Genomic DNA, 26,697 nt, shown 5'->3' with positions numbered 1-26,697 from the left:
AGCATTCTAAATGAATGTCCGCATGCCCGAAGGTGAGTCATTTGCATAAATCATGCCCAAACCAACTACATATATGAGTGCTTTCCGCACAACATTTCCTTTGCAGCATTTCCCCACTCTCTGCATATGATATATGCCATGTCTGAATTTTGCTGTCTGCAAGAATATCAGGTTTTTTTATAAAAATAGTTTTGATAGTTGTGTTCTACATTATTTAGTAGCTCAGTTACAGGTTAACAAATAGAACAAGATGTTATCTGAAGCTCATAGAATGTTAGATGACTAGTGGTCGACCGATATATCGCCAAGGCCGATAAGTTTTTCTGCTGGGCCGATGTGTTCGAGGCGGGCCTTTTATTTTGACGGCGCTGAGAGCGGCAGCGCCTAAACACATAGTGCTCACATTCTTCCTCTTGTTTACTGTTGTTGCTAACAGTTCTGTCTAATACAGATAGAAGTCTGTCTAATAATCCGATAGAACGGTTAAACAAAGGGATTAATGTATACAGAAAGTATTGCAACGATTGCTTTTATATTATTAGTAATAGAAAGTCAAACATTATAATACTTTCTCGTTTACTGTCAGCATTAAGCAAATACGCATTTATATCATTGATACAAATCTTTGAATGGCTAATGAACAATTAATTTCACAAACCTTGCAAACTTTGTCGAATCCAGCAGTGAGATCTTGTGAAGTGTGCATTTTTATTCAACATGATCGCGTGTTCTCTGTGTGACTGTCGGTCAGTGTTAATTAAATACTTTAAACTCGTGATTTCAAATTATGCTGCACTTTATGCATTTGCCCACTGTAATATTCATGTAATTTTCACTGTGTGCTGTATGTAAAATGAGTGTTACCCTGGCTTTATTTGAAAAATATGATTCCCAATGCACACAAACTTCCCAGAATACTGATTGACCTGATGGTTACAGTGTTTACTTCCTTTTTTTTATTATATTTTCATTAAATATTTATTTATTTGTCATCTAAAGTATGTTTATTTTACACATTTATTTTGTAATCCATTGTCAAATGATTTCAAAATTCTTAAATATTAATAATAAAATAAAATAAAAAAATTATATTGGCTTTATATCAGCTATCGGCCCCCCTACTTTCCAAGGTATCAGCATCGGCTGTCAAAAAAACAATATTGGTCGACCACTATAGATTACCCATGTAATAAACAATATTTGGTAAAAACAATATAAGCACGGTGAGATGGAAAGATCAAAAATCTCCTATTGCATGTAATTTTTAGAAGCTGCTTATTCTGTATGGAATTTTTTTTTTTTTTTTTGCCTTTTAATTCATACAGTATGGAATATATGAATGTATTTGCATGCATGTAAAACACACACCCACCCACTTGTAGACATTATTAGAGGTAAATAGATAAATAGTGCTCTTCCACCAAAGACCAAAGTTTGTTGTTTGCCTTTTTTAGGGATATTATATGAAAAATGACATGCTTGGAGTAGGTGGTGATTTTATTACATCACCAGAGATCAGTCAGATTTTCGGTGTGGTAAGCATTGTTTTGAATAAAATTATCACTGATGCTGGCAACCATATAAAAAGATTTTCTTATTTAATAAAATATGTATGGTCTTCCACAGCTGTTGGGTGTCTGGTGTGTCAGTGAGTGGATGGCGGCTGGGAAATCCAGCATGTTCCAGTTAGTGGAGCTCGGACCAGGTAGAGGTCCATTGGCCAGTGACATCCTGAGGGTAAATACTCCAATGAATATTTTTGGCTTCAGTAACACCCCACCCCGTCAAACTGTGATTGTCTGGTAGAGGAAGGTGCTATAAAATGTACTAATATTGGCATCTTTAGTAAATACGAGCAAAACAGGCTGTGGAAAAAATTTATCATCTTGGTCTTTCATTTAATTTTCACTCACTTTTATTTAAAGTAAAATTGTGAGCCAAAATGATGGCTTCTCCTATAATGCTTAATGATGTTGAAGAACACATGGCAAAGGATTTGAAAACATTCCTCATATATATGAACTTTTTTCAATGATATGCGATATAAGAGATATAAGAGTACTAGGGATAAAAAAAGAAAAATTTACAATAAAAGCAAGAGAAAAAAAAAGACAATTTAGGAGCAAACTCCAGGAGCAAGTTTGTATTCCTCTGGTGCAAACGATTTTGTGTTTTAAATAATATTAAGTGTAGCAAGCAGCATTCACTTGGAAATTCCAGGACCCAGTATTAGGACGGGGCCCCTCTCTAACTTTTTAGAAATTTTGAAATTGATGTAACCTCACATTTATTTGTATAGTGCTTTATACAATACTGATTGTGTCAAAGCAGCTTTACAGTGTCAAACAGGAAAATAGTTTGTCAATAATGCAAGAAGACAATTACAAAGAGTCATTTTTCAGCTAAAGTCAGTTCATTGATGATTCAGTAATGTCATCATCCAGTTCAGTTCTCTTCCAATAGTGTCTGTGCAATTAGTCAAACATCCCCAACTAAGCAAGCCAAAGGCGACAGTGGCAAGGAACCAAAACTCCACCGGTGACAGAAATGGAGAAAAAAACCTTGGGAGACACCAGGCTCAGTCAGGGGGCCAGTTCTCCTCTGGGCAGATGAAACCAGCATGGTGTGGTTTAATTCCAGGCTGCAATACAGGTGCAGAGATCTTGTCTGTTTCCGTGGTCTTGTGCAGATGGTCGTCGAGGTGGCGAAGTCTTCACAGGGGATCTATCTCTGTTGTCCTATCTCTGGTTGTCCTGGTCTCTGCTGAAATTCAGGGCTGTAGAGGTCGTCTCTAGGTGCTGATCCGCCATCTGGTCTGGATATGGACTGGATCTGGTGGCTATGGTGACCTCGGAATAAGAATGAAAGAGACTAATATTAGTGTAGATGCCTTTCTTCTTACGATGTGGCAAGTACATCGGGTGTTATGGGAAGTGTTCCCGGTTCTGGTTGACCTAATTAATGCAACCTAACAATCCTTTAACAGAATAAAGAGATGGGTCTTTAATCTAGATTTAAACTGACAGAGTGTGTCTGCCTCCCAAACAGTGTTAGGAAGAATATTCCAGAGTTTGGGTGCTAAATAGGAAAAAGATCTGCTGCCCGCAGTTGATTTTGATGTTCTAGGTATTATCAAATGGCCACAGTTTTGAGATCACAGCGGACGTGAAGGACTATAATGTGATATGAGCTCGCTCAAGTATTGAGGAGCTAAACCAATCAGAGCTTTATAAGTAATAAGCAAGATTTTAACATTTTTCAATAAGGAGCCAGTGCAGTGTTGACAGAACCTGGCTAACATGTTCATACTTCCTGGTTCTGCTGCATTTTGGACTAGCTGGAGTTTGTTTATTAAACGTGCAGAACAACCACCTAATAAAGCATAACAATAATCTAACCTTGAGGTCATGAATGCATGAATTAACATTTCTGCATCTGCCTGAGCATAGGTCGTAATTTAGATATACAGGTCCTTCTCAAAAAATTTGCATATTGTGAAAAAGTTCATTATTTTCCATAATGTAATGATAAAAATTAAACTTTCATATATTTTAGATTCATTGCACACCAACTGAAATATTTCAGGTCTTTTATTGTTTTAATACTGATGATTTTGGCATACAGCTCATGAATACCCAAAATTCCTATCTCAAAGAATTAGCATATTTCATCCGACCAATAAAAGAAAAGTGTTTTTAATACAAAAAAAGTCAACCTTCAAATAATTATGTTCAGTTATGCACTCAATACTTAGTCGGGAATCCTTTAGCAGAAATGACTGCTTCAATGCGGCGTGGCATGGAGGCAATCAGCCTGTGGCACTGCTGAGGTGTTATGGAGGCCCAGGATGCTTCGATAGAGGCCTTAAGCTCATCCAGAGTGTTGGGTCTTGCGTCTCTCAACTTTCTCTTCAAAATATCCCACAGATTATCTATGGGGTTCAGGTCAGGAGAGTTGGCAGGCCAATTGAGCACAGTAATACCATGGTCAGTAAACCATTTACCAGTGGTTTTGGCACTGTGAGCAGGTGCCAGGTCGTGCTGAAAAACGAAATCTTCATCTCCATAAAGCTTTTCAGCAGATGGAAGCATGAAGTGCTCCAAAATCTCCTGATAGCTAGCTGCATTGACCCTGCCCTTGATAAAACACAGTGGACCAACACCAGCAGCTGACATAGCACCCCAGACCATCACTGACTGTGGGTACTTGACACTGGACTTCAGGCATTTTGGCATTTCCTTCTCCCCAGTCTTCCTCCAGACTCTGGCACCTTGATTTCTGAATGACATGCAAAATTTGCTTTCATCCGAAAAAAGTACTTTGGACCACTGAGCAACAGTCCAGTGCTGGTTCTCTGTAGCCCAGGTCAGGCGCTTCTGCCGCTGTTTTCTGGTTCAAAAGCACATGCCTGTGCACGGTGGCTCTGGATGTTTCTACTCCAGACTTAGTCCACTGCTTCCGCAGGTCCCCCAAGGTCTGGAATCGGTCCTTCTCCACAATCTTCCTCAGGGTCCGGTCACCTCTTCTCGTTGTGCAGTGTTTTTTGCCACACTTTTTCCCTTCCCACAGACTTCCCACTGAGGTGCCTTGATACAGCACTCTGGGAACAGCCTATTCGTTCAGAAATTTCTTTCTGTGTCTTACCCTCTCGCTTGAGGGTGTCAATGATGGCCTTCTGGACAGCAGTCAGGTCGGCAGTCTTACCCATGATTGCGGTTTTGAGTAATGAACCAGGCTGGGAGTTTTTAAAAGCCTCAGGAATCTTTTGCAGGTGTTTAGTAGTGATGGGAAGTTGGGTTCTTTTCCGCGAACCGGTTATTTCGGACGGTTCGATTCAGTAAACCGGTTGAAAAAAACGGTTCACCGGTTCTTTTACGCTCGACGTAATGACGTCATTGGCGATGACGTAATGGCGTCAAGTCTATCAAACATTCAAATATATAAAGTCAGTATAATCATAACTTTAGTCAGTTAAAAACCTCATAATCATGAAAAGTTTACAATTAAGTTTTGCAACAACGCACCCAAATACAATAACAGAAGTAATGTGCATACGAGGATTTAAGTCTTGAAGATATAAAGTAAATAAATTAGGTGTCATCAGCGCAGAAACCATGATCCACTTACTATACATAATCCATTGCGATTTATTTGTTATTAAATAAACTTACGTTTCGCCAGATTGCCCTTCATTTCAAGCCCTCGGTTTACCCGCGCTCCTAACATTAGCACAGAATCAGTTCAGAATCAATCACCAAAAGAACCAGTTCAGTTCAGACGCGCTGTGTGTCAGTCTGCTTTACGCTGAATCACGCATGCGCAGTATCACCAGCTCATCGGTTCTCGAATCGGACGTGTCCGAAGGAAACGGTTCTCGGTTCAGTGTACTGGTGATCCGAAAACCGATGCAACCGGTTCTTGACTCGTGAACGAGAATCGCTCTAACCGACTCGCTGCAGTTCAGTATCATCAGCTGCTCTACTCGTGTTCATGTTTTATTTACTACAAACTCAGTTTGTGAATGTGTCATCGTTAACGATAAATACAGTACAGATATTTCATAAATCATCCCTTATACATAATAAACAAAAAACATATAAAAAACAAATAACCCCCAAACTTAAAAAAAAAACCCATATACCTATTATCTAACAATCTACAATTTAACAAAATATACAGATTAGACACATTCATCTTTAAAAAAAAAAAAAAAAAAAGCAAAATAAAATATAGTTATTTCATCACACTTTCTGATGTTTAACAAAATGCTTGAAAAATTACATGCATGCGCAGTATCATCAGTTCATCGGTTCTCAAATCGGACGTACCCGGGCGTACCGAAGGAAACGGTTCTCGGTTCAGTGTACTGGTGATCCGAAAACCGATGCAACCGGTTCTTGACTCGAGAACGAGAATCAGCTAATCGGTTCTCAAATCGGACGCGTCCGAAAGAAACGGTTTTCGGTTCAGTGTACTGGTGATCCGAAAACCGATGCAACCGGTTCTTGACTCGAGAACGAGAACCGCTCCAGCAGTGGGCGTGTACGTTCGTCATCTGACTCGGCTCGGTGTTCATATTCAGTTCTCTCTTCACAGCAGTTCAGTCAGTGTACTATTTGAGTAAATTAATTACTCCGTGATATTGGTTTATTTCGACTCAGAGGGAGAGTCAGCCACGTTAAAAAAGTTAACAGCTTAAGTAATTTGTGAATTAATGCTTATTGGAGACGCGAACCGTTTCAAACGATTCAGTTCGATTTGGTGAACTGGTTCAACCGGTTCACTAAGAAGAACCGGTTAAATCGAATCGGACATCACTAGTGTTTAGAGTTAATTAGTTGATTCAGATGATTAGGTTAATAGCTCGTTTAGAGAACCTTTTCATGATATGCTAATTTTTTGAGATAGGAATTTTGGGTTTTCATGAGCTGTATGCCAAAATCATCAGTATTAAAACAATAAAAGACCTGAAATATTTCAGTTGGTGTGCAATGAATCTAAAATATATGAAAGTTTAATTTTTATCATTACATTATGGAAAATAATGAACTTTTTCAAAATATGCTAATTTTTTGAGAAGGACCTGTATAAGTGTGTGTGAGTTAGTGTGTGTGAAAAAAAGGCAACGTCATCTGCACTGGACCAAATTAACGCCATCTTTGTGGAGGTCAAGGTAGTCAAAGGAGTGGCTTGCTGGTTATAATTGCAAATAAAATGCATGGAGGTAAAAACTGGCAAAAAACCCAAGAATCTGCAGGGCCTTGCTGGAATCTGGGGTTGACCAATCTACTACAGCCTGAACCTTGATAGTATCCATTCGCACCCCCTTGGATAAGACAATATACCCCAAGAAGGGATCGGACTATGCTGTGGATGAAAAACATATTTCTCCTCCTTGACTAAAAGCCGAATCTCTGGCATTCTCTGAAGCACAGGCCTGATGAGTCATCATTTACATATGAATACTTGCATAAAACATCGGTCTCAAAGCTGAAGACGAACGTCCACTCTGGTCACAAGATCAACCAGATCATCCAAGGTAGGTGGTAGCTCTAGTCTAGAGTGTAGCTCATGCATGTGAAACTTAATGGAGTGGACATGGAACTTAGAATTTTTCCTGAATATATGCAAACATATTATGGTATTTTTATGCTTTAGTACAGTCAAAAAATTACATTTACTGTAGCACTTTTAAAGATAGGGTACGTAGTTTCTACACTACTATATAATGTTATCTAGCAGAACTACAAAAATGAGCAAAAACTCAAATATCCCAAATACAGAGGCTACTAAATAATTTTTACTTTAAGTTCAGCCTATCTGTTAAGAAGAATCTCTGCAAGTTTGTCTTATCGATTAAAACCCAAACATTCCAAATAACGTAAAAACACTCTGACAATGTTTACCCTTATTTTATCCCATAGTGGCAAATCTTTGATCACTCAAGCATCATTTCAAAGTGTCATCAGCTGTGCTCAAGGAATCTGCCCTTATGGTGTTTAAGTTTGGTTAAGACATCCATAGTAAATATCAACAAAGCAAGATGTCCTGCTGAAAAATACCTTTGAAGCGTGCATATCTTAGGCTTCTAATATGGACAGTTCAAGGGTAGAATAGGTACAAAGGTGTACATTTTAGGTACAGTTTTAGTATGTTAGTGTTTAACTGACAAAATCATGTGAACAATAACATAATCTACTAATCTGCATTTAAGGAGTACTGACTTTTTGTTGTTGTTGTTGTTGTTGTTTTGCTTGTACCATCAGTACACATTTGACAGTCACATAAATGAGAGGGAAGTGATTGTCAGGTTATCCAGATACGTAAAATAAATATGTACCTATTCCACAAAAACTAAAAATTAAGTTTAAAATAATTTTGATAAAAACCTCATGATGAAACCCTTATGTGAGATGCTGGGATAAGCTCAACATTCCCGCGGGACTTTCATATGACATGCGATTTGGAAAATATTAATTCTTTGAAATTATTCTGTTGAGAGTTTTTACAATAATCTGTCTCATTCTATTGTTTGCTTCAGACTTTTAAGACGCGCCCACGTTCAGACGGTCGGCTATGATTGGCTTGTTTAGATTTAAGGTGCGCCCTCTTTCTCTGAGAGTCTATTCTGATTGGGCGATGACGACTGCTGTGAATGACGTCATCGTGTGGAATGCCCATTCATCGGTGCAGTTGGGCGTTGGACTCCGCATCTTATTAGTAACCAGGGAAATTTCTCCATTTTCTGAGCTGTCTACTTTGTCACGGGCACAAATTTAGGAATAAAAAAAAAAAAAAAAACTTGCATTTTCCAGGTTTTTTTTTCCACACTGTTCTTCTCCGAGACTGGATTTGTTCGCTACTTTTAGTGCGCTCGTTGGCCAGGTGTTTTATTCGAAGGAAGAAGCTTGTTGCTCTTTGTTCTGTATTGGGATCCGTTGAGCTCTTTGTTGGAGTGAAAGCATGGGAGCGCAATTCTCCAAGACAGCTGGAAAAGAAGAAACGGCTGCAGAAACACCTGGAGAGGCTGCAGCTTCACCCTCACCCTCCAAAGCTAACGGACAGGTAAAAACCCGACCATTTAATGAGAGAAGTAATTTATGTTTATGAACGTTATTAACGCGGAGTTCTGCTGGAGCCCAAAATCCAACAACCACACAAATTAAACATTTTTTTTTTACAGCCCAGAGGCTTTGTCAATTTTTACGGCCAGTATTGAATTTAATCATGACCGTAAAATATGTTTAATTTTGCTCAAATTTTTATAACGTACTGCTTTAGATTGGAAATCCAATTTTGGCGTCGTCTTTTCCGGAGAATCCTTTGTTTAGAATTGAGGAGCGTTGGATTTTTGTGGAGAATTGAAGATACGAATTAAAGATGATTTATTTAAACAAACCAGGAGATGTGGAGAATATTTTTAGTTTTATTAGCATTTCTGTTTTTGCCGTCTTGAAAATCTTTCAGGGGGAAGCGCGCGGGGGTTGATTGTTGGAGTAACAATGACTCGCCACGCCTTCAGTCTCAGATGCTCGATAGACGCTTCAGTATCACTGTGGAACTCTTCCACTGGTAGAAACCACATAAGAGCATTTCTGATTATTATTACATGAAGTTGTGCCGTAGTGGCCATTTATACATCCCTGTGTTTTGTACAGGTTTGTTGTTGCGTGCGTGATGAGGTTCAATAATTATGTGCTGATCAGTTGGCAATTGCTTTTTCCTTTTTTTTCTTTTTTTTTTTTTTTTTTTTTGGCCGCGTCGGTTCTTTCGAAGCGTTGATGGACAAACGGCGCCCACTGGTGGTTGCGGCAGTGTAATGCGCCTCGGACTTTGAGGTTTCGCGTACGAATTATTATTATTATTTATTTTTTATTTTTACCCGTAATGGTCTTTGATCATCATATCATGTGGATAATATGAAAGCAAACCCCTTCCAGTGCATTATTGTGTTCTGACTTGGTGGTGCTCATGTAAAGCCAGGCTTGATAATGGTTGTCTGATGGTCTGTGTTTTGCTTTAGGAAAATGGCCATGTGAAGGTGAACGGTGATGCATCTCCAGCGGCTGCTGAGGAAAAGAAAGAGGTTCAGGCTAACGGCAGTGCGGCAGCTGAGGAGGGAGAGAAGGCTGAGGCAGCTCCAGCTGAGAAGGAGGCTGTGGAGGGAGGTAAAGCAAACGCAGAAGTGAGTGCAGCCACTGAAGAGGAGGCCACAAAAGCTGAGGATGGCGCAACTCCATCCACAAGCAATGAGACGCCCAAGAAGAAGAAGAAGCGCTTCTCTTTTAAGAAGTCCTTCAAATTAAGTGGCTTCTCTTTTAAGAAAACCAAGAAGGAGACGGGTGATGGAGATTGCGGCGATGAGGCCAAAACTGAGGCAGATGAAGCTGTTGAAGAAGGTGTGTCAGAAGAGAAAGCCAAACCAGCGGAGGAGGCAGAATCCAAACCAGAAGAGAAACTAGAAGAGGAGTCCAAGGCTGCCAGTCCTGCCCCTGAGGAGTCCAAAGAGGAGGAGAAACCTGCGGAGTCAGCAGTGGTGACAGAGCCTGCTCCTTCTAAGAATGAAGCACCTGTAGCAGAGGAATCCACTCCCACTGTTCAAGAAGCAGAATCCAGTCCAGAGGTCCATGCAGAATCTGCCACAGAGTAACATGCAAAGTGCAGATCAAAAGAGGGGGGGGGGGGGGTAGCAGTAGCAAAAAAAAAAAAAAAAAACACAGATAATCAAGGCATATTTCCCTGTTGTACAGTGGAGTGGTCCCAGGTTATGAGACGTTGTAGAATATTTTAAAGCTTTTTAGTCTTACTTTTTTATATTTCCCCTCTCCCCAAATCTAAATCTGCCCTTGTGGCTATTCTTGGAGCTGTGAAAATGTGTGGCCGAGTTGAATAATACAGAAAATGTTAAATTTGTCTCATATATTTTTTTGCATCAGTATTAACTGTTTTCATTTGTTTTTGTTTTTAGTTTCACATTTTAAACAAAACAATGTAAACATTTATGAAAATGTATAGACATGCCTGTGAATTAAAGGCAGCTGTTTCAGGGGTCAAAGAGGGTGTGGGGAATAGGAATGAGAGTTTTTAAATTTTGGCACCTTGATTGCTCAGCGCACAGACTACTATGTAGTAGTACAAAAACAGAACAACTAACAATTAATCCACTACAATTTATAACACTAAAGTGATTTTTTCCCCCCTAATAACAAGGTAGTTTAATTTACAATGGCAAGTTTAAAACGGCAATTTTAAAGGTCCTGGGAACTTTTTTTTTTTTTAGCTGTAACCGTCTAAATTCAGTAGGAAAACAATTTGCATATGCTTTATGGTGTATTGCTGGTTCTCTGAGCTTATTAAAGTGTAAGTATGTATAGAAGGGGTGTTTTAACTGTGATTATTGTACAAATAATATCTTGATCTCAAGAAGCACATGCAGCTCTTCTATCACCAAGTCTGTTTTTGTAAGTCATCCTCAGACCACTGGAGCATTTTTTTTTTAACTCAGACCAAGCTGTGACACGTATTGCTGTTTATACTGTGGTTTTTAATTCCAACAGATGATGATTTTCAATGGTCTTTTGACAAAATTAAGGAACCTAACAGATGCAATGTTTGTGTAGCATCTTGTCTTTTTCTTTTGTACATATTGGAGAAGCTTTTACCTTTGACTTAGACAATGAATGTAACTTTGCTTACTAAATTGATATTAAACTTCTCTGCTGAAGGTGTTCTAAATTTTATGTGAGCACACTAAAAGCAAAATAAATGTGAATGAAATTTGAGTTGTTTTGTCTTACATTTTGCAAGAAATGAGAGGCTGTTTTGCGAGTGGCTGATTGATAATCAGTATGTTTAAAAAAAAGCTACTAATATAAAAATTTACTAAAATGTAACACAACAAAAATGTAAGAGTGGTATGCTACCAAGTCTGAGCAAGTGATTTCTAGACATTATGGAAGTAAAAATTGTTGTTTTGAGTTTTAATGTAAATTTGTGTACAAAAAAGGTCCAACTGGATGAGTCATAAAGGAGATGTTAAATAACGTTGGGAATCAAGCATTGAATGTGTTTTACCTATCATGGCCAGGAGGGGAAAAAAATCATGTCCCTGATGTTTCTAGAAATTAACTGCACATTGAATTCCCTTGGTGTTGCCTTAACTTACCTGACTTGGTCTAGAAAACAAGGCAGTCATGTGTTGCTTCCTGCTAGGATTCAGCTTTTAACCACTACACCCCAAATGCAAGTAACTTTATTTATTTACAGTCTAAGGTTTTCCTTCTGCAAACTTCCTTTAGTACAGCCACTTCCTTTAACCTTTTGAAGGTAAAATCATTCTTTTCTTTCTTTTCATCATTCAAACCTGTGGCCCAACTGTGCTATTCAATACGACAAAGACACCATAAAGCAGTGCCTGAATGTATAGCAGCCCTACCCAAAATTCTCCAAAGATCAAGTTCACACACAGACAAAAAGAGAGAGCAAAATATGCTGTTGGAGAACACACCTTGACCCCGTTAAGAGACCAATATGCACAATAAAGACAAGTCTAAGTTGAAGTTTAAGGAATGGGCAGAGAGTTCTTTGGGGACAAGAGCTCAAATGTAAAAAAAAAAAAAAAAAAAACAAAAAAAAAGGGGGGGGGGATTTATATATGGAGTAATTCCAATTTAACTGTGTGTGTGTGTGTGTGTGTGTGCGCGCGTGTGCATAATTATAAAAATAAAGTCCTTAGTGTATTCTTGAACTGCTTACATAATATACATAATGGGCCTGTTGGTGGCACTTGAGCTTCATTTAACCAACAATGATAGTTTCATCAAATGGTTTTCTGACAATGTATCCTACCCACTCAGGAGGTGCAACCTAATTCAACCTGTCATGTCTAATCTAACGGTATGAGCTTTTCTTCAGAATGAACTACCGCCTATAAAAGGATGTAGAAACGGGTAGCACATCTAGTCAGCTCTAAACACCAGAATGAACCACCACCTTAAAAAAGGATGTAGAAATAGGTAGCACAACTTCAAATGTCTTATAAGAATTAACTACCACCTAGGACAGTGGTTCCCAATCCTGGTCCTGGAGAACCCCCAACACTGCACATTTTAGATGTCTCCTATTCAAACACACCTGATTCAACTTATTAGTGAAGACTGCAAGACCAAAAACGTGTAGTGTTGGGGGTTCTCCAGGACCAGGATTGGGAATCACTGACCTAGGATGTAGGAACAGGGGTAGCACATCTTCTCAGCTCTAATCACCAGAATGAACTTCCACCTAAAAAGGATGTAGAAACAGGGGTAGCACATCTTGTCAGCTTCAAATGTCTATAAAAATGAGCATGTTAAAATGATGTAAAAACATGGGTAGCACATGTAATTACCCATTTCTCAATATCCACTGTCATCCCTGCCCAATAATATCTGGCACACAATGCATTTTGAGTTTTACAGTATTTTACAATTGCTTACACACTAAAATTAAAAATAACACAAAGCTAGTGAAACCGTACACTCAAAGAGCAAAACATCAGCCCAGATCTGCACAACTATAAGCACATTCTTAGCCTCACATTTTTTGCAAAACACTACACACACTTCTCTACATTAGACACAGAAATCTAACATTATGTCACTTCTTTGCCATTTCAAGACACTGCTTTTTAAAATACTACACATATGAACCTATTGACCAAACACAGCCATCTGGTGTGCAGACACTTAGGTGCTTAACTGTAAACTCAACAATCAAGGGGTAAGCACTATAAAAAGTTAACAGGTGAATTTTTGTCTTCAACAAAAATGAAAAGCAATGTTGCAGGAAGAGGAATAGGGAGAAACATCTTTGGCCAGAGAGCTCTTTTGAATGTCCCGGGTCAACGTAGTGGTGATATCACAATATATGCTGCAATCACACAGAATGGGGTCCTCCACTGGCATGCCAAAACAGGTCCTTACAACACCGAACACATACGTTTTTAGACAGACTAAGCAGTGGACAGACTAGGTGACTGGTTCCATTATTCCAATACCTCCCACAACACTCTCCCTTCCTTTCCTTTTCCCCTTCTGCATGGCAGTGGAAGGTTAATGATCTCTGACCCTATGTTATACCCCTCATTCAAGCAATGGAGGAGGCCTGTGACCTAATAGATGCAAAGTCTGGGCAAGGATGGAGTCACCATTTTAGAAGTTTCTTCCCTCACTGTCTTGCGAGGGAGGACATTGCCTGTAATGTGGATGAAGTGACCATATCAAGCTGTACGAAGAGATGATGCTAAGGTGTTGTTTACTCATCTCCACAAAAGTTTATGTACTACTGTATATTGTATTTGTAATACATTCTGATTTTCAGTGCAAAATGCAGCTTAATTGCAATGATGTACTGAAAGATTTTACAATGTGCTGGGAAATAAATATTGTCATGAATGTGCAGTACTTGTCTCATGTGTTGTGTTTGGTCAATATATTCATGTACTTTAACAATGTCTAAAAAAAAAAAACTGCATCAAAAATAGAAATGTTAAAAGTGTTTAAGATTTTGCCCAGCAGTGTCTAAGTGTTTCAAACCTTATTCAAATCGCGCAGTGAAACTGCACGTCCATCGGTTCATGCCGTATATAGAAACGAACCAATGGCTCGGCAGCGGTGCTGCACAAACCTATGGCAGTGAAGCCCACCAAAGCCCAGCAGAATGGCTATATTAAGTGGCTGCTTCGCCACAGGCATCAGGTTACTTCGACTGAAGCGACGACTGAGCACGGCAAGGAACGCAGTACTTGTTCCCGTATTTCAGGGAACCGAGGTTACGTTAGTAACCGAATACGTTCCCTTTCAATAAATCACTCGTACTGCGTCGAAGACGCTATGGGAACCCAGTTCAATCACGCCGTGCTAAGAAGAGGGAACGACCAATGCAATCATACTTGATATATGATACCAAGATATGACAATAGCAACCAGGAGCAGAATGAGCTCAGTGAGGTTATTTCTGGGCAAGCTTGATCATCCCATGCTCGTATCGCCTCGGCGCCTAAGGGACCGAGCGCACACAAGCACATTTGAGTCTTGGGCAAAGAATGGCCAAGAGCATGAGACTGAGGAACAAAAGGTGACCCTACACAGAAAGTACCCTAGCATGAAGTGCTGGGATGTCTATATTATAAAATCTACCAAATGCATACCCAAAACTAAAACACTCCTCCCCACAAATTCCATCTAAAATCAAACCGCCACACCACCCCCAACACCAACAGACACATCTCGTCGAATGGTCTCTTACTCCAATGGGGCATTCCAGGCCCAAGGAAGAGTAGGCTAGCTGAATCGTGTCCACAATCCACTTAGAAAGCCTTTGCTTTGAGACCGGCAACCCTTTGGTGCGGCCTCCAAAGCATACAAAGAGCTGTTCTGATTGCCTTATCGGCGCAGAGCGCTCCATGTAGGCTTTCAGTGCCCTTACAGGACATAGTAGATTCAGCTCTCGATCTTCCTCTGTGTTTTGTAATGCAGAGAGAGTAACCACTTGTGCTCTGAAGGGTGTGGAGAGCATCTCTGGTATATAGCCATGCCTTGGTTTCAGGACGACTTTTGAGTGCCAGTAGCAGAGCGGTCTTCAACGTCAGGGACTTCAGGCTGATGGATTATAGCGGCTCAAAGGGGGCACCCTTTTAAGGCTCTCAGCACCATGGGCAGGTCCCATGAAGGGATAGTGAGAGGGCGAGGCGGATTAAGCCTTCTGGCACCTCTCATGAATCGAACGACAAGGTCGTTTTTGCCCACCGACTGGCGTGCTATAGGGGCATGTGACGCCGCTATAGTCGCTACATAGACCTTGAGCGTGGACGGGAACTGCCCCTTATCCAAGAGCTCTTGTAAAAATGACAGTATCACTGATACATCACAGGAGGCAGGGTCTTCGCCATGGCCTGAGCACCATGCGGAGAACACCGACCACTTAGAGGCGTAGAGGCGTCTTGTAGATGGAGCTCTAGCCTGTGAAGTAGTGTCTAGTACGCACTCAGGAAGTCCCGTGGGTTCCCGTTGAGTGACCAAAGGTGCAGAGCCCACAGCTCTGGGTGTGGGTGCCAAATTGTCCCGCCCGCCTGAGGAAGGAAGCTCCATCTCAGAAGAATGGGCCAATGGGCCGCCGTCAACATCTGTGAAAGGTTGGCTATCCAATGCTGGTTTTCCCAGAGTGGGGCCACAAGAAGAACTCTGCATCTCTGATCCCTGACCCGCCTGATTACTAGGGGAATCAGAGGAATTGGAGGAAAAGCTTAAAGAAGGCAGTTGGGCCAGTCCTGGGCCAATGCGTCCTCGATCTTGGAAAAATACGTTGGGCAATGAGAGTTGTCTTTTGAGGTGAAGAGGTCTATTTCCGATTTGCCGAAGATCTCCCATATCTTCTGATTTGTATGCGGGTGAAGCCTCCACTCCTCTGAGGGGAGTCTGCTTCTCGACAGCATGTCCGCGCCCTGGTTCAGTTTGCCCGGTATGGGCACTGCCCTCAGTTGTTCTGGGCCCATTCCAGCAGTCGCGACGTTAGCCTGAAGAGTCGCGTCGATGACAACCCACCTTGGTGATTTATGTATGTCACCACCGTCATGCTGTCTGATCTGACCAGCACATGGTGGCTCTTTAGGTCTGACAGGAAGCTCTGGCATCTTGAGGCAGTTGATGTGAAGCCTGCTTTCCTCTTTCGACCATTGGCCAAAAGCAGGTTTTCCCTCGTACAGTGCGCCCCAACCTGTGTTGGACGCATCTGTCGAGATTACTTCCCTTCTGCAAACCATACCAAGCAGGGCATCCCGTTCCATCCATTGCATGTTCCTCCAAGGCGTCAGGGCCAAAATGCAGTCCTTACTCACCTTGATATTCAAGCGTCTGTGACGCCAAGCATGAGGCGGAACACGCAGCTTCAGCCAATATTGGAGGGGCCAATATGTGTAGCAGCCCGAGCTCCAGCACCAGTGATGCTGCTGCCATAAGGCCCAGCAGCCTCTGGAACATCTTTAGGGGGCGAGAAGCACCTATTTTGAAAGAGGACGCGAGTCATTGTAGAGCCGCGGTGCGCTCCTTCACCATCGTTGCCCTCATTGTCACCAAGTCGAGCACTGTTCCCAGAAACGGCATCCGTTGGCTTAGAGACAGCGAACTCTTGGCAAAATTCACCCTGAGCCCTAGGCATTCCAGGTGGCTGAGGAGCAGGGTTCTGTAACTCAAGGCCTCCACCTCTGTCTGAGCCAGAACCAGCCAGTCGTCGAGGTAATTGAGAATGCGGATTCCCTTCTGCCTGAGAGGGGAGAGAGCCGCATCCATGCACTTTGTAAACGTGCAAGGAGCCAAAGACAGCCCGAAGGGGAGGACCCTGAACTAGTAAGCCACACCCTCAAAGGCAAATCTCAAGAATGGCCTGTGATGGGGGCTATCTGGATGTGAAAGTAAGCATCTTTCAGATCAAGTGAAAAGAACCATTAACATTAACTATTTTTTTTCTTTTCCAAAGTTACTAGCCACACAGCATTTTTACTAGCCACATTTTTGTTGCTGTGAATATACTTTTATATCATATGCCAGCCATTCTCGACCTGACTTCCACTTTTCGTTGAAAAGTCTTTTGTTTTTCTTTGTCTCTTCTTCCTTTTTGGTTTCATCGTCAGGTTTTCTCTTGTGTGTTTCTGCTCACCAGGTTTTGTTACACCTTTTATGTGTCGCCACATAGCTCCACTGGCGTACAACGACGTAACTCCAGCAGGGCAGCTAGCTGTCTCTTCCTTTCTGTCACTAGCACGCAAGCGCAAGGCAACACTCTGCATGTAATACTCATGGGAGTTGTAGTTTCAGATGCCTATTAAAAACACTACAATTATTCAACCCGCAAAAGTGGCTAGTTGGAGTCACTGTGTTACCCGCCACGAGCAAAATCCACCCGCATTTGGCGAGTGGGAGGGTGTTAATGTCAAGCCCTCTCCATAACCCAATCTGACACTCCGGGAATGGCTTGCCATTGTGTGGCCGGACAGACACGGGTTGAATTAGCTCGAGTGCTTGTCTGCTGCAGGGGGACATAGCGCTCGTGAGTGATATGAGAGGAAAACTGCTCTTTTTGCGAAAGGGTGTGTGTTTTGTTTTGTGCGCTGTCACAGCGCTTTGCTGTCTGGGCGCTAGAATGGGCAGATCGTTCGCAGCAAATACAACTTTGTCGACACCTGGAACTGGACGAGGTGGATGGAAGAACACACGGGGCAGTTTGGCGGTGGTCTGGTCGTGGCGAGACTTAGCCCCCTCCTCTTTCTTGCCTGTAGATCAGGATGACGGCGGCGGGGGGTCCAGTGCTATCTTGGGCCGGGGTCCCTTGCGCTTAGGGAACTGAAACCGTCTGGTGGCCGAGCGAGAACATTGTCGAGGCTCAGATTTCTCAGGCTGGGCAGCGCTTGCTTTGGAGGCTGGTGAGTCGGAGTTTGCTTGGGGCGACTGGCAGCAGCAGATGAAGCACGCTTTGGCAGGAAGTGTCGCATCGCCTGGGACGACTTCTGTGACTCAGTGAAGTGTTCGGTGAACCCTTCTACTGCTGGTCCAAAGAGGCCGCTGTGGGAGATCGGCGCGTCCAGGAATGGGACTTTGTCAGCGTCCTTGATCTCTGCAGGGCTTGGATGGATGGTTGGCCTTGGTCTTCCATCCAATGGCTGTGGGTGGGCAGAGATGCGCGCCCACAGACTCGTCCAGCGGCAGCAGTCGTTCGTATCCATTTTCTTCTGTGCTGTCAAGCGAGGTGAGGGCAGAGGAAGATGAAGTATGCAGGCGCGCTGAGTAGGGGGCGCGCCACGACTTAGTTAGCTCGTCATGGACTTCTGGGAAGAACGGGGAGGCTCTCTGACGAGGGGCTTGTTGGCACCCCGGCAGAAACTACTCGTCCAGACGGCTACGGGATGGTTCCTCTGGAGGAGACAATTCCAGACCCACTGCCTTGGAGAGAACGCGGATGAGTTCGGCATCCACCCCGAGATTCGTGTGGCTGGGCTCGGACAGCGTCAAGGGGGCGGGGTCTGGCGAGCCCGACAGCTCCTCACCATCTGAAGTGGCTAGAGACATGCTGTCATCTAGTAGCTCTTTGTCACTCCCTCCGAACAAGATCAAATAGCTCGCGGCAGCAGAGGGACATTGATCAGGCCAAAAGAAGGGGACGGGGGAATCCCCTTCTGGGCGGAGAAAGTGAGGCACACGGGGGCTGAGCTGGTGTGGGCTCACTCTCATCCTGACGCTTTAATCCTCTGCCCCGCTGTTTTTTCCTCGCCGGCTCGCGGGAGGAAGAAAACGGGAGGGCGCGAGGAGCGAGATCACTCTCTGAAAAGACAGCGATTCCCAAGTGAAGAGAGGCGAGATTCATTCTCAGCGAGCGCTGCGTCAGCGTGGGGTTTCCCCAAGCATGCGACGCACTCGCTGTGCCTGTTATCAGCGAGCAGAGGGGCTCTGCACGAGCTGCAGGGCCATAGCGTCTTCAGGTTCGTGCAGCACCGCTGCCGAGCCATTGATCCGTTTCTATACACTGCACGAACCGATGGACGTGCAGTTTCACTGCGTGATTGAATAAGGCTTCAGTTCAGGAGAAAAAAGGGTTTTTTCCCATAGCGTCTTCGACGCAGTACGAGTGAAGTACTGAAAGGGAACTGTAAATATTCAACTACGCCCTCCAATGGGGCTGTCTTGGAATTCTTTAAACAATGTTCTGCTTTTCTCTTTGCTCTTTACTGCTTTTCTTATGCCGTAGTATAGTATGCCATCTGCAACCATAATTAAAACACTTAATTTATTTAAGATATTTACTTAAAATACATTTGGTACAAAACTACTGACTTCATACTAACCAGTGACTCTGAACTTTGCAGCATATCACTTCAAACTTTGTCACTGGGACACAAACACACACAAACACACACATACGCAATGACACTAATAGTTCTTATTTCTGCCAGGAATGCAAAATCAATCGGTAGTTAATGATATTTTGAATATAATAATGAGCACAAACCTGCACATATTCAATCATGTTTGCTTCCATTTAATTTTGATCAGAGCTTCGCTAGACAACATACAAGCTTTTACTTCAAAAGTGCGCACATTATGTATTCACACGATTACAGCATATTTATTTTAATAGAATAGAACATTGTTTATTAATCTCATACTGTCATACTGACTTTCTGAAAAGCCCTGCATGGATTGAGGCATGTGAACCAGGATCACGAAAACCAGATGGTCTCTATTACAGTTTTCTCTGAAGCAATTTGTTGAATAAAGCACTCTTTCTGCTAAACCTTAAACATGTTCAGGCAGTTAGGCTCTATTTGCAAATCTCATGCACTCTTTTTGCAAAACTCTAAACACATTCTCATTCTGTCACGAACCGCACACAGACAGGTAGATCCAATTGCAGTATGTTTATTGAGGCAATCCAAAAATCATAACTTAGCCAGGCAAAGGTCAACATCCAGGTAATCCGTCCAAAACAAAAAAACATAAACAACATACAAAAACACGAGAAACCAGGGAACCAGGAAAACGCAGGGTGACATTCAACAAGGACTCCGTAACAAAGACAGAACAACCAGGGTATTTAAAGACAGGTGCAAACAAGGTAAGTGGTGACAGCTGAATACAATGAACAGTGATGAGCAGCTAAGGCTAGTGGGAAATGAAGTTCTGACGAAGATGACAATAAGGGGAAGTGAGACCTCTAGTGGCCACCCAGGGAGACACAGAACAGACACCGTGACACTACCCCCCCTCTAAGGAGCAGCTTCCAGATGCTCCTCAGAACCAAATAAACACAAAACAAAGAGACCAGGAGGGAGGTTGCCTGGTGGAGGCAGAACAGGGGGAGGGATGGCGGGCCAGGCCCGTGTAGGGGAACTGGGACCGGCAGCGATGGCTCCCCTGGTAGCCCAGGTGGCTTGGTCAGATCAGGGGGCCACAGTGGACCCGAAAGTTCAGGGGACCACGAGGGACCAGGCAGTTCAGGGGGCCACGGTGGACCCGAAAGTTCAGGGGACCACGAGGGACCAGGCAGTTCAGGTGGCCACGGTGGACCCGAAAGTTCAGGGGACCACGAGGGACCAGGCAGTTCAGGTGGCCACGGTGGACCCGAAAGTTCAGGGGACCACGAGGGACCAGGCAGTTCCGGTGGCCACGGTGGATCAGTCCATTCTCGTTGTGCAGACGGCCAGGGAGGAATTCGCCATTTGAGTGGCCCGAACGGAACCCTGCCAATCGGGGAGCCAGTAAGGAGCAGGCTGTGGCGATGGCCCGGTCACGGCATTGGGAACGGCATCAGGAACGACCTCAGACAAGGACACCGCCTCGGGAACGGCCTTGGACACGGGTATCGCCTCCGGAGCCATCTTGGGCCCCGCATCGGCCTCCGGAACAGCATCGGCCACCGCCTCTGGAATGGCCTCAGGAACGGCATCGGACCAGGACACCGCCTCGGGAACGGTCTCAGGAACGGCCTCAGGAACGGCCTCGGGAACGGCCTCAGGAACGGCCTCAGGAACGGCATTGGACAAGGGCACCGCCTCAGGAACGGCATTGGACAAGGGCACCGCCTCGGGAACGACCTCTGCATCGGGCACCGCCTCGGGAACGACCTCGGCCTGCGCATCGGCCACCGCCTCGGGAACGACCTCGGCCTGCGCATCGGCCACCGCCTCGGGAACGACCTCGGCCTGCGCATCGGGCACCGCCTCGGTCTCTGGAACCAACTCGGCCACCGCCTCGACCTGCGGAACGGCATCGGCCACCGCCTCGGGAACGACCTCGGCCTGCGCATCGGGCACCGCCTCGGGCACCGCCTCGGTCTCTGGAACCAACTCGGCCACCGCCTCGACCTGCGGAACGGCATCGGCCACCGCCTCGACCTGCGGAACGGCATCGGCCACCGCCTCGACCTGCGGAACGGCATCGGCCACCGCCTCGACCTGCGGAACGGCATCGGCCACCGCCTCGACCTGCGGAACGGCATCGGCCACCGCCTCGACCTGCGGAACTGCATCGGCCACCGCCTCGACCTGCGGAACGGCATCGGCCACCGCCTCGGGAACCGTCTCTGCATCGGCCACCGCCTCGGCATCGGGAACAACATCGGGCACCGCCTCGACCTCCGGAACAGCCTCGGTCTCGGGCATTACATCGGGAACCGTCTCTGGCACCGTCTCTGGGCACCGCATCGGGCACCGCCTCGGCATCGGGCATTGCATCGGGGACCGCCTCGGCATCGGGGACCGCCTCGGGCCCCGCCTCGGCATCGGGCACCGCCTCGGCATCGGGCACCGCATCGGGCACCGCCTCGGCCTTGGGCACCGCCTCGGCATCGGGGACCGCCTCGGCACCGCCCTGGCCAACATCGGGCACCGCCTCGGCATCGGGCACCGCCTCGGCCTCGTGCACCGCCTCGGCATCGGGCACCGCCTCGGCATCGGGCACCGCCTCGGCCTCGTGCACCGCATCGGGAACCCGCCTCTGCCTCGGCCACCGCCTCGGCCTCGGGCATCGCATCGGGAACCGCCTCTGCCTCGACCACCGCCTCGGCCATCGCATCGGGCACCGCCTCGGCAACGGGCACCGCCTCGGCATCGGACATTGCATCGGGAACCGCCTCGGCCACCGCATCAGGCACCGCCTCGGGCACCGCCTCGGCATCGGGCACCGCCTCGGCATCGGACATTGCATCGGGAACCACCTCGGCCACCGCATCAGGCACCGCCTCGGCATCGGGCACCGCCTCGGGCACCGCCCTCGGCGGCATCGGACATTGCATCGGGAACCGCCTCGGCCACCGCATCAGGCACCGCCTCGGGCACCGCCTCGGCATCAGGCACCGCCTCGGCCTCGGACACAGCCTCGGCATCGGGCACAGCCTCGGGCACCGCCTCGGCATCCAGAACCACCTCGAGCCCCGCCTCGGGAACCTCGGGCACGTCCACCTGGACGGCAGCGGCCCGCTCGGGAACGTCCTCCTGGACGGCAGCGGCCCGCTCGGGAAAGTCCTCCTGGACGGCAGCGGCCCGCTCGGGAACGTCCTCCTGGACGGCAGCGGCCCGCTCGGGAACGTCCTCCTGGACGGCAGCGGCCCGCTCGGGAACGTCCTCCTGGACTGCAGCGGCCTGCTCGGGAACGTCCTCCTGGCTTCGAGGAACGGCTGACGCCTGTCTCCTCCTCCTGCGGCCTCTATGATGGCGTGCCGGTGGCTCCTTGACGGAAGACTCAGGCGTTGAGTCAACCATCTTGTGCTGTGGTGCTGGGCCGGCGGCCATCCCGTGCTGTGGTGCTGGGCACGCTGAGGTGGCAGCCATCCTGTGCAATGGCGCTGGGCTGGCGGCCCATCTTGCGCTGTGGTGCTGAACTGGTGGCCATCCTGGGCATTGGCGCTGGGTCAGCGGCCGTGATGTGAACACTCCTGGGAATCTCCGGGATCTGGCACATCCTGGAAAAGTAACTCAACAATGTCTCCGCGGCCATCTTGGGCTGTGGCTCTGCTCTGGCGGCCATCTTGTGCTGTGGCGCTGGGCTGGCGGCCCTCTTGTGCTGTGGCGCTGGGCTGGCGGCCATCTTGTGCTGTGGCGCTGGGCTGGCGGCCATCTTGTGCTGTGGCGCTGGGCTGGCGGCCATCTTGTGCTGTGGCGCTGGGCTGGCGGCCATCTTGTGCTGTGGCGCTGGGTTGGCGACCCTCCTGGACTGTGGTGCTGGCTCAGCAGCCGTGACGTGAACACCTTTGGGAATCTCTAGGATCTTGGACAGCCTAGAAAAATAATCCAAGAACGTTTCCGTCGCCCTCTTCTCCGCAGACACAGTCTCGGCGGACGTGTGCTTCCTCCCCCCTCTCACGAGCCCCGGGTCGAAGGGGGACCCTGGTGGAGAGCGATGCCGGACCTCCTCTCGCCCGCTCGCTCCTATGCGACCTCCCCGGGTCCCACGAAAAACGGCCAGGCGGGTTCCCTCAAACCCACTCGTTCTCTCCCGCTCGATGGCAGGGGGAGAAACCTCAAAAAACATCCTGCTGGATCTAAGTGTGACGGAGTCCTTCTGTCACGAACCGCACACAGACAGGTAGATCCAATTGCAGTATGTTTATTGAGGCAATCCAAAAATCATAACTTAGCCAGGCAAAGGTCAACATCCAGGGTAATCCGTCCAACAAAACATAACCAAAACAAAAAAACATAAACAACATACAAAAACACGAGAAACCAGGGAACCAGGAAAACGCAGGGTGACATTCAACAAGGACTCCGTAACAAAGACAGAACAACCAGGGTATTTAAAGACAGGTGCAAACAAGGTAAGTGGTGACAGCTGAATACAATGAACAGTGATGAGCAGCTAAGGCTAGTGGGAAATGAAGTTCTGACGAAGATGACAATAAGGGGAAGTGAGACCTCTAGTGGCCACCCAGGGAGACACAGAACAGACACCGTGACACATTCACTTAAACACTTATCATACTTTGATGTATTTGTGCTGCAAAATGCTAAACACAATCGGCAAAAGTTAAACACAACTAACACAGTTGTTGTCATTTACATGCAACGATTCAAAATTGTTCACACTTGTTTATAATGATGTGATCAAACCAACTGTACAAGATATGAGAGTGCACAAGTGGCACAGGTGACTGAATGATGATGCAAACAATAGATAGAAACAATCTGAGAAGGAGAGGAGGAAGAGCACATGTAAGAAGTGGAGGATGAGGAGGAAGAGGATGAGGAGAGAAAGAGTAAGGTTACGAGGGAGTTATCAAGGCTGGATCTGTCAGACCAGATATTTTTTTTCTCTTTGTCTAGTAAAAAAGACCACATTACTTGTGATGCGGACAAAGTCCTCAGTCTCATGCAAGGAACTGATGCTGAAGACAGAATGAATCTCTCATTGAACCTGATTTTACAATTACACAACTTACAGTATTTGAGTGTACTGTAACATGCTATCCATTTAGAGTTTTATTTGACCCTTTTGGCCTTTGCAGTTGGACTGCAGTAAGTACTGTATATATTTTTTTTTTTCACCAAACTTAAGTGTGATTCATTTTGCGTGTGTGTGTGTGTGTGTGTGTTTACAGTATTGCAAAATATTTACTATATACAATAAACAGTTTTTTTTTTTTTTTTGTAACTACATGCACTGGACACTGTGTTCTCCATTTTCTGATGTAGTGTCTGATGTATGATCTTTAGTGTGTTTATTATTGATAATGTGTGTGTGATTTGAAAGCTTTGTTTGATTTTGAGTAAAGGTGAAATGGTTTAGGTGAAATATAGCAGAGTTTGCACTTGACTTACTGGGGCCCAGGTCAGGAAGCAGACAGACTGGCTAAACCGATTGTCTGCTAGCTGCCTCACGCCACAGAATTCGGTTAATTTTCACCACATAGAGACTCTTTCACCTAGATATCACACTATAGAGACTGTGTCTGTTCCCTGAATTAGAAAATACAAAAAAAAAAATCCAAACCAATTTAAAGGGATAGTCCACCCCAAAATGAAATTTTTGCCATTAATCACTTACCCCCATGTCTTCCCAAACCCATAAAGGCTTCATTCGTCTTCGGAACACAATTTAAGATATTTTGGATGAAAACAGGGAGGCTCTTCTGTGTCATCTGCGCCACAAGGATGTGTTTTCTATGTATATTTACGTTTTGATTTGAAAGTAAACAGCGCATCCTGTGTCGCGCCTGACACAGAAGAGCGTACGCTGCCTGCGTACAGCTCAGATTTGCCGAAATGGCGCTACGCTGATGTGGAGGGACACAGAGGAGACAAATTGTTGAATAAAGTCATTATTTTTGTTTTATTCCCGTACAAAAAGTATTGTCGTCGTTTCATAATGTTACGGATGAACCACTGATGGCAGATGGACTATTCGGACGATATCTTTCATTTTTTTCTGGACCTTGACAGTGTATTTTACTTGGCAGTCTATGGGACAGTCACAAGCCTCCCTGTTTTCATCCACAATATCTTAATTTGTGTTCTTTAAGGGGTTAAGAGTAACAATTTAATTGATGTTCAAAAAATAAAAAAATATACACTCACCTAAAAGATTATTAGGAACACCATACTAATACTGTGTTTGACCCCCTTTCGCCTTCAGAACTGCCTTAATTCTACGTGGCATTGATTCAACAAGGTGCTGAAAGCATTCTTTAGAAATGTTGGCCCATATTGATAGGATAGCATCTTGCAGTTGATGGAGATTTGTGGGATGCACATCCAGGGCACGAAGCTTCCATTCCACCACATCCCAAAGATGCTCTATTGGGTTGAGATCTGGTGACTGTGGGGGCCATTTTAGTACAGTGAACTCATTGTCATGTTCAAGAAACCAATTTGAAATGATTCGAGCTTTGTGACATGGTGCATTATCCTGCTGGAAGTAGCCATCAGAGGATGGGTACATGGTGGTCATAAAGGGATGGACATGGTCAGAAACAATGCTCAGGTAGGCCGTGACATTTAAAACGATGCCCAATTGGCACTAAGGGGCCTAAAGTGTGCCAAGAAAACATCCCCCACACCATTACACCACCACCACCAGCCTGCACAGTGGTAACAAGGCATAATGGATCCATGTTCTCATTCTGTTTACGCCAAATTCTGACTCTACCATCTTAATATCTCAACAGAAATCGAGACTCAACAGACCAGGCAACATTTTTCCAGTCTTCAACTGTCCAATTTTGGTGAGCTCGTGCAAATTGTAGCCTCTTTTTCCTATTTGTAGTGGAGATGAGTGGTACCCGGTGGGGTCTTCTGCTGTTGTAGCCCATCCGCCTCAAGGTTGTGCGTGTTGTGGCTTCACAAATGCTTTGCTGCATCACCTTCCTTTCCCATTCTGACATTCAGTTTGGAGTTTAGGAGATTGTCTTGACCAGGACCACATCCCTAAATGCATTGAAGCAACTGCCATGTGATTGGTTGATTAGATAATTGCATTAATGAGAAATTGAACAGGTGTTCCTAATAATCCTTTAGGTGAGTGTATACAATACAGAGAAACAAATTATAAAGCTTGGCTTACTGAATATCAGGTCCTTTTCTACAAAATGCGCATTTTGTAAATAATATGATCACTGATCACAACCTAGATGTGCTGTGTTTGACAGAAACCTGGCTGAAACAAGATTTTTACATTATTT

The 26,697-nt window shown here is 45.3% G+C and overlaps 1 protein-coding gene across 1 annotated transcript; it reads left to right on the top strand.

The window, feature by feature from the left end:
- The first annotated feature begins 8,110 nt into the window (after positions 1 to 8,110).
- LOC109073011 (myristoylated alanine-rich protein kinase C substrate a) lies at positions 8,111 to 11,282 on the top strand. Its single transcript, XM_042777379.1, has 2 exons — positions 8,111 to 8,565; positions 9,524 to 11,282. The coding sequence occupies exons 1-2, from the start codon at positions 8,464 to 8,466 to the stop codon at positions 10,148 to 10,150; spliced, it is 729 nt and encodes a 242-aa protein (XP_042633313.1). The 5' UTR covers positions 8,111 to 8,463; the 3' UTR covers positions 10,151 to 11,282.
- The last annotated feature ends 15,415 nt before the right edge of the window (positions 11,283 to 26,697 follow it).

Source organism: Cyprinus carpio, chromosome A20, assembly GCF_018340385.1.
Source record: "Cyprinus carpio isolate SPL01 chromosome A20, ASM1834038v1, whole genome shotgun sequence".
NCBI lineage: Eukaryota > Metazoa > Chordata > Actinopteri > Cypriniformes > Cyprinidae > Cyprinus > Cyprinus carpio.
This window is presented reverse-complemented; position numbering and strand designations above follow the sequence as displayed.

Bases quoted from the DNA above. Each gene is read 5' to 3' on its own strand.
- LOC109073011 (XM_042777379.1), top strand. From the start codon at position 8,464: ATGGGAGCGCAATTCTCCAAGACAGCTGGAAAAGAAGAAACGGCTGCA. The intron at 8,566-9,523 runs GTAAAAACCCGA...GTTTTGCTTTAG, and splicing joins CCTCCAAAGCTAACGGACAG to GAAAATGGCCATGTGAAGGT.